Source organism: Cucurbita pepo, chromosome LG04, assembly GCF_002806865.2.
Source record: "Cucurbita pepo subsp. pepo cultivar mu-cu-16 chromosome LG04, ASM280686v2, whole genome shotgun sequence".
Taxonomy (NCBI): Eukaryota; Viridiplantae; Streptophyta; class Magnoliopsida; order Cucurbitales; family Cucurbitaceae; genus Cucurbita; species Cucurbita pepo.
The window spans coordinates 8858363-8874027 of NC_036641.1; the positions used below are offsets into that span (position 1 = coordinate 8858363).

The 15665-nt window shown below is 36.2% G+C and overlaps 3 protein-coding genes across 3 annotated transcripts; 1 reads left to right on the top strand and 2 right to left on the bottom strand.

The window, feature by feature from the left end:
- Positions 1-382: 382 nt before the first annotated feature.
- Positions 383-5233, bottom strand: LOC111792593. Its single transcript, XM_023674105.1, has 7 exons — positions 4677-5233; positions 3723-3809; positions 3368-3625; positions 2385-2549; positions 2256-2309; positions 2015-2161; positions 383-1105 (listed from the first exon to the last, which is right to left on the bottom strand). The coding sequence occupies exons 1-7, from the start codon at positions 4851-4853 to the stop codon at positions 728-730; spliced, it is 1266 nt and encodes a 421-aa protein (XP_023529873.1). The 5' UTR covers positions 4854-5233; the 3' UTR covers positions 383-727.
- Positions 5234-8332: 3099 nt separating this feature from the next.
- On the top strand, positions 8333-10401 carry LOC111793416. Its single transcript, XM_023675278.1, has 2 exons — positions 8333-9375; positions 10053-10401. The coding sequence occupies exons 1-2, from the start codon at positions 9041-9043 to the stop codon at positions 10114-10116; spliced, it is 399 nt and encodes a 132-aa protein (XP_023531046.1). The 5' UTR covers positions 8333-9040; the 3' UTR covers positions 10117-10401.
- A 129-nt stretch (positions 10402-10530) lies between these two features.
- On the bottom strand, positions 10531-13548 carry LOC111793415 (leucine-rich repeat receptor-like protein kinase PEPR1). The gene has a single exon (XM_023675276.1). The coding sequence runs from the start codon at positions 13148-13150 to the stop codon at positions 10583-10585; it is 2568 nt and encodes an 855-aa protein (XP_023531044.1). The 5' UTR covers positions 13151-13548; the 3' UTR covers positions 10531-10582.
- Between the last annotated feature and the right edge of the window lie 2117 nt (positions 13549-15665).

The window sequence follows — 15665 nt, forward strand, 5'->3', positions numbered from 1 at the left end:
ATCTACTCATTGAACGAGACTAGGAACCTGACCTAACTTGCTATCAAAACAATAGTGAACGAGACTCAATCGACCATAATGTTGATCAGTGGAAATTCAAAGAGTTAAGATACCACTAAAAGTGGAGAATCAAATCAAATTATTGCACGGACTTATCTCAATTCACGTTCTTGTAAGAAACTTTTTGTAATCATTCTAGACTCGTTTATTCTTCAGTAATACAAAAGTTTCAAATTCTAGGCCCAATTGACCATAATGTTGATCCGTGGACCTTATCTCAATTCATGTTCTTATAAGAAACTTTATGCAATCGTTCTAGAGTCGTTGACGAACGTAATAAACCCTAATAAGAGCTATCTTTGGAACAATATTCCTCACAATCTACAACAATCAAAACCCATTGATTCTTCATTAATAAAGCAACTCCAAAGAGAGGAGTATACTAAACAAACTAATAAAATACACACACATCATGAACTGATAGCCAAAAGGCCCTGTTTCTATCAGGCTTTTAAGAAACTTGGGGCCCTTCCCCTACCCCTACCCCTACCCCACCACTTACATGGCTACAGAATCTTTGTACATAAAAGACAATGACCCAGAGACCCAAAACTTTCCATCAGCAAGAAAATGACACATGTACCCCCCTAACACTAGCTCTAAGAGGTAGTAGTTTACAGAGAGAGAAGAAGAGTTTGGAGGGTAAAATGGGAATTTCACCTTTCATTCATGGGCAATTGGGGTTCCTACCAGGGCCTCCATAGTAAAAGAAGTGGCCCCAATCCCCATTGCTTCCTGTTTGAACATCATAGCAATCAGGCTGCTCTGTGAATGTGCCAATGCCTTTTGGTGGTTTGAGATTGTTTGATGCATCAACAACTTGAATGTTTCTAAAATAGCTTGCTTTCCCAAATCCTTCATCTGGGAAATGGCCGCTCCCCATTTGTGTTGAAGTGTGCTGTCCATTTGGCTCTGAGTTTACCACTTCACCTCCCCACTCAATCATGGAGGCACTGTCTGCTAAATATGAGAATAGAAATGAAGGCCAATATCCCATTACGTAGCCATTGCCAAATTGCATCCACCAATGCCCCTCTTTTGGATCCTACATAAATCAATCAAATAAACCATTTCAGATCTGCAAAGCTCACAATTGTAAGGATCTGAGAGTCGGTTGTACTCGGTTGTGGTGTCTCGTCATGAGACGTGGTAGGGGAGATACACTACGAAAGGACCTGAGACTCGGTTGTACTCGGTTGTGGCGTCTTGTCAAGAGACATGGTAGGGGAGATACACCCTGAAAGGACCTAAGACTCGGTTGTAGTGTCTTGTTAAGAGACGTGGTAGGGGAGATATACCCCGACTAATAGCCCACAACCGAAAGGACCTGAGACTCGTTACACTCGGTTGTGGCGTCTCATCAAGAGACCTGGTAGGGGAGATACACCCTGACTAAGAAATGATGCAAAGCCCACAACCGAAAGGACCTGAGACTCGGTTACACTCAGTTGTGGCGTCTCGTCAAGAGACGTGGTAAGGGAGATACATCCCGACTAATAAACGATGTGTTTGGTTGAGTTTTGATTACAACGAAAGAATGTGTTTAAAACAACTTACATACACTTTGACTAATCTATAGAAGGAGACGACAGTTCGACGGTCCCTCTAATTCCTAAAAGTATTCGTGTTTACAGTTAATCGTCCCCTTTTTTACTTCGGCCAACCTGTCATGGTTAAGGCCAAAAGATTCTTAGCAGCATAAGAACATAGCAATGCCACTTGTTTTTCGCCTCATTAGTGTCTCATTTATTGTTGTAAGGTAACTATTGATATGGCCAAAGAATTTGAAATGTGTATAGATATCAGCTGGGTTGGGACAACAACCATAAACTGATGCCCCCACATGCTTATCTATCATCGGTACTATCATTTTCATGGACATTGGATTTTTCTCCTTGTTTCAGAAACTCTCATGCTAATTCAAAAACTATAAAGGCCTGTTTTTGGCTGTTACCTTCCAGACTAGTATACTGATATCGTATTGCGAATTTCGAAACGCTGAGACCGGAGAAATGCTTGCTCCCATTGCGATATCGCTGTTGATTTGAATAAAGCCCGAGCAGAGGAGGTTGTAACACCCTGTAGCTTGATATGCATCACTCTAAAGCAAACATTGAGAAGAAAGATTATTACAAAAACGCCTCGCTAACTTGAGCAAAAGAAACGATAACGATCGAATGTATGGTCGGGCTCACCGTCCAGTATGTAAAGAGTCTTGTGTTGTTGTCGCCGTAGAGATTTGGACTGACCTGTTTGTGGAAGAACAAGAAGTTATGACACTTTCTGGTTTATAAAGTTCATGAAGATAATGAAAAGGATGAAACCTGCCAACCAGCTTCAATGCTGTTAAGATCTTCACCAAAAGAGCCTCCCAATATCCAAAGCTGTGATAAGCTAAACTCATTTGGCTGTTGAATGCTGGGCTCCCACACGTTCATAGTGGCTTTAGCTCCATAATACTTGTCTCCTTCTACATAAGCTATGGCATGCTAAACAAGCCCAAAAAGAAAATCAGAGCGGAAAAGGATTACATGTAAGTGAACAGTGTGAGATCCCATATCGGTTGGGGAGGAGAACAAAACATTCTTTAGGGTGTGAAAACTTCTCCCTAGTGGACGCGTTTTAAAAACCTTGAGGGGAAACCTAGAAGGAAAAGCCCAAAAAGGACTATGTGCTAGCAGTGAGCTTGGGCTGTTATAAATGGTATCAAAGCAAGACACCGGAAGGAGGATCCCACATCGATTGTTGAAGGGAACGAGTGCCAACGAGGACATTGGACCTCGAAGGGGGGTGGATTGGAGGATCCCACATCGATTGTCGAAGGGAACGAGTGCCAACGAGGACATTGGACCTCGAAGGGGGGTGGATTGTGAGATCCTACATAGGTTGGGGAGGAAAACGAAACAAGGTGTGAAAACCTTTCACTAGCAGAAGCATTTTAAAAACTTTGAGGGGAAGCCCGGAAGGGAAAAAGTCCGAAGAGGACAATATCTACTAGTGATGGACTTGGGCTGTTACAAATGGTATCAGAGCCAGACACCGGCAACGTGTCAGCGAGGAGGCTGAGTCTCGAAGGGGGTGGATTGGAGGGTTAGAGAAGGGAACGAGTGCACGAGGAAGCTGGGCCCCAAAAGGGGGAGGATTGTGAAAACCCATATCGGTTGGAGAGGAGGAGTGAAAACATCTCTCTAGCACACGCGTTTTAAAAATCTTGAGGGGAAGCTCGAAAGGGAAAGCCAAAAGAAGACAATATCAGCTCGCGGTAGGCTTGGGCGGTTACAAAAAAAGCGGAGAAATGGATGATTACCTGATGGCCACTTTGGTTGATGAGATCAGGCTCAGCAGATCTAGGGGGTATTGGGGCTGATCTGTGCTTTTTTCTTCCATATCTCTTCACTGAACTTGCTCTCAAAACATCCTCATGTTTGGTTCTTCTAATGGGGATGGTACCTTCAGGACACTTTCCATTAACATGCCATAGTTGCTTAATTGGATTCGGTTTTTCATTGGCTTTCTCAGCTACTTTGCTCTCGTCTAGCCATTCTGGATGAAAAGTTGGCCTCGTCTGATAGAACATATAGAACCAAGATGAACAAAAACTTGTGGATCGAAGAGAAAATGAGAGAAAAATATGGTAATGAACTGATGAAACAAGAACAAACCTGGATTTTGTGGTCTTTAAGGAAAGGATGGTCAAATGCAGGTTGATGAGACATATGAACACAGTCAATTAGGTCCCCATCTGGGCTCTGGTTCAACCAATAGAACAAACATAAGAACAACATTGTATGGTGTTTGACTCCTAAGAAAGTTAAGACAGAGATTTCAAGAGAAAGTGGAATATGTTCTTCCTTGTTTGGTTCGTGAGAAAACAGTAGAATCCAAACATTTTCCCGGAAAAAACAGAAACCCCATTCGAGTAGAAAAGGGAAGAAAGTGGAACATGTTCATCCTTGTTTGGCTCCCGAGAAAACAAAGGAATCCAAACATTTTCCCGGAAACCAAACAGAAACCCCATTTGAATAGAAAAGGGAAGGAAGTGGAATATGTTCATCCTTGTTTGGTTCCCGAGAAAACAGAGGAATCCAAACATTTTCCCGGAAACCAAACAGACCGCCATTACAAGCAAACCCCATTTGAGAAGAAAAGGGAAGAAAGTGGAATATGTTCATCCTTGTTTGGTTCCTGAGAAAACAAAGGAATCCAAACATTTTCCCGGAAAAAAACAGAAACCCCATTTGAGTAGAAAAGGGAAGAAAGTGGAATGTGTTCATCCTTGTTTGGTTCCCGAGAAAACAAAGGAATCCAAACATTTTCCCGGAAACCAAACAGACCGCCACTACAAGCAAACCCCATTTGAGTAGAAACAGGAAGAAAGTGGAATATGTTCATCCTTGTTTGGTTCCTGAGAAAACAAAGGAATCCAAACATTTTCCCGGAAAAAACAGAAACCCCATTAGAGTAGAAAAGGGGAGAAAGTGGAACATGTTCATCCTTGTTTGGTTCCCGAGAAAACAAAGGAATCCAACCATTTCCACCCCATTTTCTAGCATTTTAGAAACAAAACAGAGCAAGATCCACTAAAACCAAACCCAAAATGAATACAGATTACAAACCTCGATGGTTTTAACAGCCGGCTTGTTCAAGCGCCTGAGGTGTTTTCGGACCTCAAGCTTCTGGCGGGAAGCAGATTCCATCCTCGCCGCACAGCACAGAGAAACCAGCCCCAGAACACACAAAATGGCGACCAGAGCTTCCATGGTCCTGCATCTGCTAAACCTAGCAGAACCCATCTCCAAAAACCCTCTTAAACTCACAAATCCACAGCAGTTTCCTCTACCGCGCCGCCAATGGAGACAAACCCAGAAGAACAAGAAGAAGCTCGCTCAAGAACAACAATGGCGGACGGCCACCAAGAAAGAAGAAAGGTGTAAACCCACACGCGCACAACTCTCTAAAAAGCAATGAATTTCTCTCTCACAAAACTGCCCCACTTTCTTGTCATTTTCCCTCCGATTCGGATTGTGCTGTACAAATCATTTTGTTTTCAAATTTCGTAATGGGGAACTGATGATTTAGGACCAATGGATTTGCATGGTCAAATTTGGGAGAGGAAGATGAATGATTTTTGGATATTTTACATTACGTTACATGATCATGATCATCAAGAGAGGGCTACACATCTTTTTTCCTGACACCCATTAAATTTTAGCCATTGCATTCCACTTTTTCATTATTTAATCCGTCAAATAAAAAGAGAAACAGAGGAAAAAATTACCCTTTTTTTCCTTTTTCTTCTTTGTTTTCTCTTTTGAGCTGAGAATTGACTTATTACCTTCTTTACCATTTAATTTGTAGTTTATATTATATTCGAACGTTGTGAACACTAATGAAAATCGAACTTTCGATCTCACCTATGTTTCTCATTTTTAACACGTATCAGAGCATCATTCTTAACAACGAATCTTGCAAAATAACCCTTAAATGTCCCGAGTGTTGGATTATCACTCATGTGTTTAATAGGCTTTGGTTCTTGTTAAATAAAAAATTTGTTCACTGAGTAAGTATTCAACTGATGAATCGACCAATTATGTTCATTGTGACACTCGAGTAAATAGCGTATCCATGTCACATGGGATATAGGAGAATATCGAGGCAAAACAATTTTATATTAGGTGACCTTCTGAAAATAAACATGCTAAAAGGCACAAACCACGAGTAAATAATATAACCATGTCCCAAGAAATCAAGAACCTACCAAATTTTGATTCGAATTATAGACGGGAGTCGATATATTCATACTGTAGTATTTATTTTTTTTGAACCAAAAAGATGATTAAAGAACGCTAATATTAACTTTAATTTCACGAGTTAGGTAATAAAAATAATTTAAAACATTCACGTTGTAAACTTTATGTTATATCTTTATTTAACTCGCGGTTATATTAATTTTGTGATAAAAGTTTATATTATAATTTTTATTTAGCCTATTAGGTCTTTTTATGGAAGCATAATTCAAAATTTCCATAATATAATTAAATTATATATAGAAAATTATTTAATCCCAGGATCCAAAAAAAATTAAAAGGCCAATAATTATGTCATGTCTTAGTGCAACTCATCATTCACCCTCTGATTTCCCACGGTCCTCCAATCTCAATGCATAAAGTGGGCCCCAATGTTAAATTAAAGTCTTAATTTATATATTATATAGTTTATTTGTATATAATATGCTTTAAAATATACAATGTCCTATATTTGTTAAAGTAAAAATAAAACAATATTAATTAATATAAAATAAAACAAATTTAAATTTGAAAATTTAAAGGCGAAAGAAAAATCAATGTGAATTTTTTCCCGTTCAATGTAGCCCGAGTGCGGTAATTACTTATATTATCACTGAATCGTATTTATGTCTGAGAATATTTGTGAGTTGAGTTAAAACGAATTGAGACATTTTCAGATAAAATTTAATTATTCTGAAGGTAAATTTTCGACTCGAACAATTTTATTAAATAATAAACTCAATCTATAATAAAATTTTTTAGTTGGATTATTAAAGTCATTTATTTAAATATTTATTTTTAATAATAGTTCGTAAAATATTTGTTTACTTATTTTTAAATATTTAATTAAAAATAGACATTCGATTTTAATATATATTTTAAAAAGTTTTTTTTTAAATGGTTGGATAATAAAATATAGATATATGTATATATATTTGTATAGTAAATTAAATTTAAATTAATATGTGTTCACATTAAATAAAAAAAAATTATAATTTTTTTAATAAATTTGTAATTAGTTTAAAAGAAAACTACCAATTTAGTGGAAGAATAAATAGAATATTCCAAAAACGCATTTATAAAAATTAACTTTAAAGAAAATAACAATATTAATTAAGAAACATTACCTCAACGGTAACAGACAAAACAAGGCTGGTGGGAAACAACAGGGGTAAATTCGTAATTTCATAAATGGAGGACGAAAATTCCCATTTCCCGAAGAAAAAAAGAGAACAGAAAAGTCATCGAACATGGAAAAGCATGTAGCCGTTACAATTTCTATTACCCTCGCTTCTTGGCGGGTCACCCGTAGGTCACGCTAAGTGCGTCACAGCAAGTAGCTGAAAATTTGAAAAAATAATTTTATTGATAAAATATTAGTCTTTATAAATTGTAATTATATATATATATATATATATATATTTTTTAATTAGACAAGAGAAGATGACGATGTATTTACTCATAAATAAGTGATATTTCAATTATTAATTTTTGGGAAAATAATAAAATATTTATTGTAAATTGTGGAGTTCCATGGAAATTGGGTGGAAGAGACATTAAATAAATGAGCCGAACAAAATTTGGCTGGTAGATGGGCTTTATGGGTTGCAGAAATCAGCCCAAACCAAATAAATGGGCCGACCCAATAACATAAATGGGCTGGCCCAAATCAAAGAAATGGGCTGGCCCAGTTGAAATAAAATAACAAGAAATGAAAAATATACAAAAACAAAAATATATATATATATATATATATATATATATATAGCCAAAATTATAAAAAAAAAACATTTTTTTAAAATTTTAATTTCTTGTGTAGTTTAAGTAAAAGTTTAAATGAGAATAGGACAAAACGAGAAACTTTACCTAGGGGTAATTTTGTAATTTCCACTCTTTTTAATTTTAAATTTTGTTTGTATGGATAATAATGGATCGCTTTTATCCATAAATGATTTTTAGCTAATCTAACTATGGTTCGTTTGGGTATGGACTCCAAAGAAATAGTTTTGAATGCTCTGGATTCTTAACAATCACTTGCACAATCGAACCAAACAAATCATTAATGAGTCTAAATCGAGTCTTTTGTTTATATTGTTTTTCCAACCATAAAAAAAAAAAATAATAATAATAAAAACTCACGTAGAGTATATAAAATATCCGACATTCAAATAAATAATTTATTTTTAATATTTGTCAATATATTCATAATAATAAAAAAAAATTAAAATTTTTATTGCTTAAAAATTTAAGAATATTAATGTTTATGTTGAAATTCATAAATATAATTTTTTTTAAAATAAAAAAATTTAAGGATATTAATGAAAATTTGAAAGTTAAAAATATATTTTTAATTTTTTTTAAAAAAATATTTTTATTAATGTAATTTTTAGGTTTAAATGAAATTAAAAATAATAAAATAATCGAAATAGATGAGAAAGTTGAAGAGAAAGAATAATATCCAATCCAGAAATAAAGTTAGATAAATTGAAGAATAATTTTGGACAGTTGATAACGACTGTGAATTCTCGATTGTGCGTTCGATCTCAGTTGCTACAATTCCAATCCAAATCCGCTTCCCATTGTTCTGCCACTTCAGAATCTCAGTTCCTCATCCAGTCACTTTCACTTTCTTTCCTCGCCTCGCCCTGTTCTTCAATTCGGGCAATGGTGGATGAAATTCCGATCAAGAGAAATAGGGTATGGCCGCACTTTTGATTATGCCGCACGTTTTTTATTTTCTCTGCATTAGTGTTCCATAATCATAAAGGTATCTTTCATGGGAATCAAAACAAGATCAATTATGGAGCAATAGCCTTCCGCCCAACTTTAAAGGTTGCGTGGGACGATTCCCATTTCGTTTTCCTCTCTCATCGAAGGAATTTTCTGTTCAATCTTCTGTTTACTTGCCTTCTCCGATTGATCTTTCGTCGATCCTTATTTCGCAAGAGTTTCTTTGAAGCCATCTCTCGTCTGTGATTCCTCCCTTGTGGCAGGGGAGTTTGATTCTGTAACATTTGTTCACGTTTTGGACTCGGATTTCTTCATTTCCAGTTTTAGAGCTATGGATTATTATTAGTGTGGCTGGTGATTTCATTCAGATTCATGTTTCTGCTGGTTGTTGGTGAAATAATGGGCTAAGTTTACAAGTGATTCAGTAGTTAAGTAGTCGATTTTTGTTGTTTAAATTGATATTAATGAGGTTTTGGATGTGTAAGATTCACTGTCCTTCATCCCTTTGCCTTTGCCAACCTTCCCCTCATATACATTCCACTGGATCAGTATCATTAGATTTGCAAAACTCACCACATTTGCCTTCACGAGATGTGCCAGTCATCGAAACTTCTGGTTCCAGTGTTGAGACCCTTGAACCTAAGCGCGACAAAGGGCCAGAGAGTGAGTTTGGAAACAAGAGCAGTTTGAGGAAGCCGAATTCACGGTCAGGCGTTTCAAAGGAGAAGCATGTAAAAACTGTACAATGGATGGATTTTTCAGGCAAAGAACTTGCCGAGATCAGGGAATTTGAAGCTAGGTAATATCTCTTACCATTTAATCTCTCTCTTCTCATTTGAGACTTGAAGAGCCTGGAAGGAGTGGAGAAGGTGTGATCTCTGTTTTTAGCATCTCGTAAATCATGATCGAGGAGATCGAATATCATCCAAATAATTGAAATTCAGGGTCTTCCTTCTATTTAGTTATTTGATTTTAGAATCTTGACATCTCATGAATTGAGTTTGAGAAGATTTAATGTCATCAAAATAATTGAAATGCTGTTTCTTTCATTGATTTATTATTTGATTAGATCTTGTATTAGTATGGAATTCCCAAGTTACTTAAATATCAAGTTATACAATATGATCTGTTCATATTAACACAACATACCGAAACTCGATTGAATATTGGAGGTATGATGAAATAATATGTACTTAGAAGGATGGAACTGCAATTACATTTGATGCTTTAGATGTTCATACCAGTTTAAAGATATTTGAGATGATGCTTCGTGTCCCTTTTCCGAAATCCTTGGAAAAGTTCATAAACTAACTGATGGGATTGGAATGCCCAAATTTGAGTTTTCTTCATGATGGCTGCTGTTTTCTGCTTATTGAGTTTTCCTCATGATGGCTGCTGTTTTCTTGTGAATGAACTATACATACTGAATACTGATCGTGTACGCGTGTGCGTGTACATGTTTTTCTTATGCAACAGTGAAGATGAAGATTCGGATTATGAAGACGAGGATAATGGAAGCTGCATCTGTACTATTTTATGAAATTTCTCAGTAGCTTAGATTTTCAAATTTAAAAAAGAAGAGGAAGTAGCTAACGAAGCCCGCTTAATGTCGGTTACAATCATATTCATCCTGAAAGGTCTTTGATGCTTCTTTGTTTTCATTTCTCAGATTAGAATATGTTGTGAGAATGAAAGGCAAAATGGAGCTTTATTTACCAATAATGTACCTAATTTATTTGTTTTATGAAAATGTTGTTAATTCTTCAACATGAACAAATTTCACTTTTCACTTGATTGGCAAAAGAATTCTCTGCTTTGTAAATTATATACTGAATGTTATCTCATGAGGCCACTACTTATACTCTAAGCTTCCATGATTGTCTAAATTATTGATGCATAATGTCTGAGATCTGCAATTTGTTTATATTGTTTTGCTGCATTTTAATGTTTCTAAAGTGCAGACTATTTGAACCAGAGCAGATTCCTACATATGGGATCATTGAAACTCATTGCCTTCGCCTTGTAGACCTTCGAAAGATGCGTCTATGTGGTGTTCGTGGATTAAAGTACCCAGAGATGTAAACGATTAGCACTGCAAACACAAAGCCAGCTGGGAACCCAATTCCTGCACCTATCCAGGAAAACACTTCTTGCTTTTCTTCCTCCTCAGCTTGTTTTGTCGGTTGCTCGTCTTCTGGACATGGCTGTTGGATTTGAATTCCACATAGACCACTGTTGTTAGCATAATAGCTTGGAGTGTTCATGGTGTCCATCTGACCCCCAACTGGAATCTTGCCGCTAAGCTCGTTGTTACTCAAGTCAAGAATCGTCAACTGTTGCAGCTTGATTAGTGATTCTGGGATCGAACCCGAGAGCTTGTTGTGAGACAAGTCCAAGGTCTCCACGTTTTCCAAGTTCCCAAAACTTGATGGTATATGGCCAGATAGGTTGTTGTATGCCAGGTTGAGAAGCTTTATGTCCTTCAGATTACCAATTGATGCTGGAATCTCTCCACTAAAATGGTTCCCTGACAAGTCTAATAGTGCGTAGATGTCGAGACTGGGACGAGTTGCAAGACCTAAAGTTGACTTCTTCCAGTTCACTATCAAGTCATTGAACTCAATAAAGATGTTGAAGAAGTTTTCAGAGAGAGACGAGGCCGTGCTTGGTGTCTCTACCATTCCCTTTAGTTCCCCTACCTCAGTTGGAATTTCCCCAACCAAATTGTTACTGGAGAGATCAAGGATGTGTAGGCTACTAAGCTTGGAAATTCCTTTTGGGATCGAACCCGCGAGGGAGTTGTTTCTCAAACTCAGAACTTGAAGCGTGGGATTTTCGTAAAGAAAGTCGGGCAGTTCACCAGAGATATTGTTGTTATGAAGATCAAGGTGTTTGAGGAATGTAAAGTTAGTTAAATTCTTGGGGAAGCTTCCAGAAAATCTGTTATTGCTTAATGAAAGAATCCTAGTTTGCTGAGGGAATGTTGTGGGAATTTCGCCTGAGAATTCATTTGAAGAGTAATCTATGTATGAAAGAAATGCATCTGGATCAAACACTGGGAATGTATCCCCTGATAGTCTGTTTGCTGACAAGTCCAACAGTAGTAGGCGATAAATCTTCGTGATCGATTTTGGAATTCGACCCGAAAAATTGTTTCCAGACAACATTAGCAGCATAATAGAATTGGCATCACCCATGTTTTCAGGCAGTTCTCCAGAAAAGTTGTTCCTAGACAGCGCGAGAACAGACAGACTCAGTGACTCGAAGAGACGAGGAGGAAGAGAACCCGAAAGCTTGTTGTCTGAGAGAATTATGGAACCAACATTCATTTCAGCAAGCCATAAAGGAAAACTTCCTTCTAGTTTGTTTTCACTCAAGTCCAGGAAATTCAGACCCTTCTGCAAAGAAATCCATTCAGGGACCTCTCCTACAAGCCCACACGACTTCAACGAAAGTCGAGAAAGCATGCACTTCGGTTCTAAGCTTGTAACGCTGCTATTCCAAGTCATCAAATTGCCTCCAATCAACAAATCTACAAGCCCTTTCATATCGAACAACCACGTCGGAATATACTGGCCAAGTAAGTTGTTTTGCAGTTCCAGCGTTTTCAACTTTTCCATTTTCTGTATTGATGTTGGAATAGTTCCATTCAGTTTGTTATTGCTTAAAGCCAAATAAGTCAAGTTGGACAGAGTCCAAATATCTGAAGGTATCCCCATTGTGAACTGATTGTCCCTCATGTCTAGTACCTCCAAAGATTTCAGATTGACTATTGAAGCCGGGATTTCGCCGACGAATTTGTTGCTACGAATCGACAATTTCTGCAGCATTTTCAGGTCGCCAATCTCGTCAGGAAGTTTCCCTGTTAAAGAATTGCTATCCAACCTCAAAACTCTCAAGTTTCCAAGAAGCTTCACATCTGCAGTCAGAGCTCCACCGAGCAAATTGCTGCTCATGTCGAGCAATTGAAGGTATCGTAAACGATAGAACTGTGGAGGAATCGAGCCACTGAATTTATTCTGCATCAGATTAAGAGAAACCATCTTACTTAGATTACTAAACCCAGCTCCTGAGATTTGCCCTTCAAAGAAGTTGGAAGAAAGATCAAGTAACATCAAGCTTCTAATGGTGAAAAGTGGCACCAATGCTTTAGCATCAAGTGGCAAAGGATCATCAGTAATCCTCAAAGCAAGAGAGTAAAGATTGAGACCTCGAACCATCCTTGGGCGAGAATCCGGAGAAGAGCACACAACTCTGTCCCATTTGCAACAATCCGAAGTCGAGTTCCATGAATCCAAAGAAGAGAAGAGAGGGATGGAGGCGTTGGGAGAATTTGTAGTAGAGAGAAGGGAGGCTTTGAAGAGGAGGAGAGCTTGCTTTTGTTGATCGGGACACGATAAAATCCGAGCGACGAAGAAGAAGAAGAAGAAGAAGAAGAAGAAGATATTGATTATGAGTCGGGTACGAACAGGTAGGAGACAGAGATCTGGCATGGATGCAGTAGAAGCAAGCTTCAAGTGAGAGAGAAGAGAAGATGAAATCCTGTGGAACATTTGAAATTCTGATATGTTCATAACTATATATATACAGAGGGGAGGGAACTAAAGTTGATGAGTGGTATCAAAGTCAATGGTCAAAAGTCAACGACCAGTGATTGGGGAAAATGTTGCAAAAAGACAATGTTGGGTGGAAAAAGGAGTGTATTTTCAGCTGATTATTAGTGGATGGACCTCTCTAAAATGGGTGCATTTGGCCCATCATGAGCCTCGTGACCTCGTGATCGTGGATACGAACCTGATCTCTTAGTCAAAGGTACGTGGTTTAGCTAAATTCAACTTGACTTGATTCGAATTTGAATTTGTTGATATTATGGATTACGTAAATACGCTTTATACTGGAAGTTTAGAACTTGTTTGAGAGAACTAGTTTAAGCATTGTTTTTATATGGTATATTATTTATAGAAATATGGTTTTATTTTTTATTACATATTTTAAAAATTATTGATAAATCACTTTAAATTTCATTTTTATATAAAAATATATTTTTCTAAATCTTAATTAAATAAGTAATTAACAACAAAAACAACTTAGTCAAATTTGGTGGCTTAATTAATATTATCACATCCTTCATTTCCTTATTTTAAAAGATGGGATAATTTCTAGGTAAAAGAAAGGGTGATAAAAATATTTTATTTTTTTGTTGATTAAAATATCAAAGTCTAATTAACAAAATAAAAATAATTATAAAAAATTACAATATTATTTATTTATTTATTAAAGAACCACTAATTTGTGGAAATTTATGATGTTGTGTTAGGCATTGTTATTTGTTTATTCTGACAAGAAATCATGATGATATCTTCTGTGTTTATTGCTTGACCTTTTATTATTTAATTTTCCCTAAAAAAGTATTTTTCTTCTCTAATTCTTCTGCCTTACCTTCAAATTACTCAATAAATGGAATTTAGTTGGAAATTTCTGGTCAAAATGATCAATTTGGAATAATATTTTTTTTTGGTTGAGTTCAATTTTGAAAAAAAGAGAAAATTAGTAATGATATTTGGGTTGAATTTCAAAGATGTTACGTATTAAGCGGTTTTCTAAGTGTTAAATTCTTCACAAATTTTCATCATATATAAAAATAACTAAAATGCCCTCGCACAATTTCCTTACACGAGAACATAATTAACTAATTTTGAATATACATGGAAAGTGAGGGACCGTTTTTACACGCTTCTCATAGTTTCTGCATTATTAACACATGAATTTCTTTTGAAAGTCCGTCAAGAAAATCATACTCTATTATTACTGTATTTGAGATAACCTTGGCCGATCGTTTCAATCTCACCTTTCATCTCTCAAACTAGACTTTTTAAGTCTTACAATGCAATGTTCCATGCCCAGATTTGGATGTGTCCCATGCTCAGATTTGGATGTGTAAACTCAATAGGAGGTTTGACACTTTTGACTTAAAGTTCTGATGATTGAGTCACAAAACATTATAGTGCACTTTGTAGTTTTTATAATTCAACCATATAAAAAAAAAAAAAAGTGCACATTGTTGATAGATAACTATGTATAAACTAAGAATGTTGATCTTCTTTTAATGAACCTTTCTAGTAATTACTCGTTACACGGAATCAATTTGACTCTTTCATTTTGGACTCGGTTTTGGGTACCCTTGTATTTTTTCTTCCATTTCTTTTCCTCGTTGATTTTTAATTTACAAAAACGAAATTGAATTTCTTGTACCAGCAAATAGACTTAATTTTCAAAAACTAAATAATTTTTCAAACACAGTTGGATGATCTAATTATAAAATGAAACAATCAATATCGACCTATTTTTCAAGAAGGTTTTAAAAAAATTGAAAACTAATTGAAGTAATATTGTTTTTGAAATTATATATGTATACTGGTATAAAATAAAAACCTAAAAACAATTTTAATTAGAAAATAAAAATCCAAAACCATTATCAAATAATCCCCATCCTATTAAACAAGTTTTCTTTCTTCTTCGGAAGAGATTTGCTAAACTTGTGTTGGCCTAGAAACAAGCTGCTCTACTTGACCAATTGAGCAAAACTCTTGTTGGCCTAGAAAATAACCCATTCTACTTAACCTATTGAACTAAACTCGTATTGGTTCTACTTACCAATTGAGCTAAACTCAGGTTAGCTTTAGAAAGCTCTAAACTCAGGTTAGCTTTAGAAAGCTCTAAACTCATGTTAGCTTTAGAAACCTCTAAACTCATGTTAGCTTTAGAAACCTCTAAACTCATGTTAGCTTTAGAAACCTCTAAACTCATGTTAGCTTTAGAAACCTCTAAACTCAGGTTAGCTTTAGAAAGCAACTCTACTTAACTAGTTGAACTAAACTCATATTGGCCTAGAAACTAACCCGTTCTACTTAACCAGTTGAACTAAATTCGTGTTGGCCTAGAAACAACCCGTTCTACTTAACCAGTTGAACTAAATTCGTGTTGGCCTAAAAACAACCCGTTCTACCTGACCAATTGAACTAAACTCGTATTGGCCTAGAAAACAACCCGTTTTACCTGACCAATTGAACTAAACTCGTAATGGCCTAG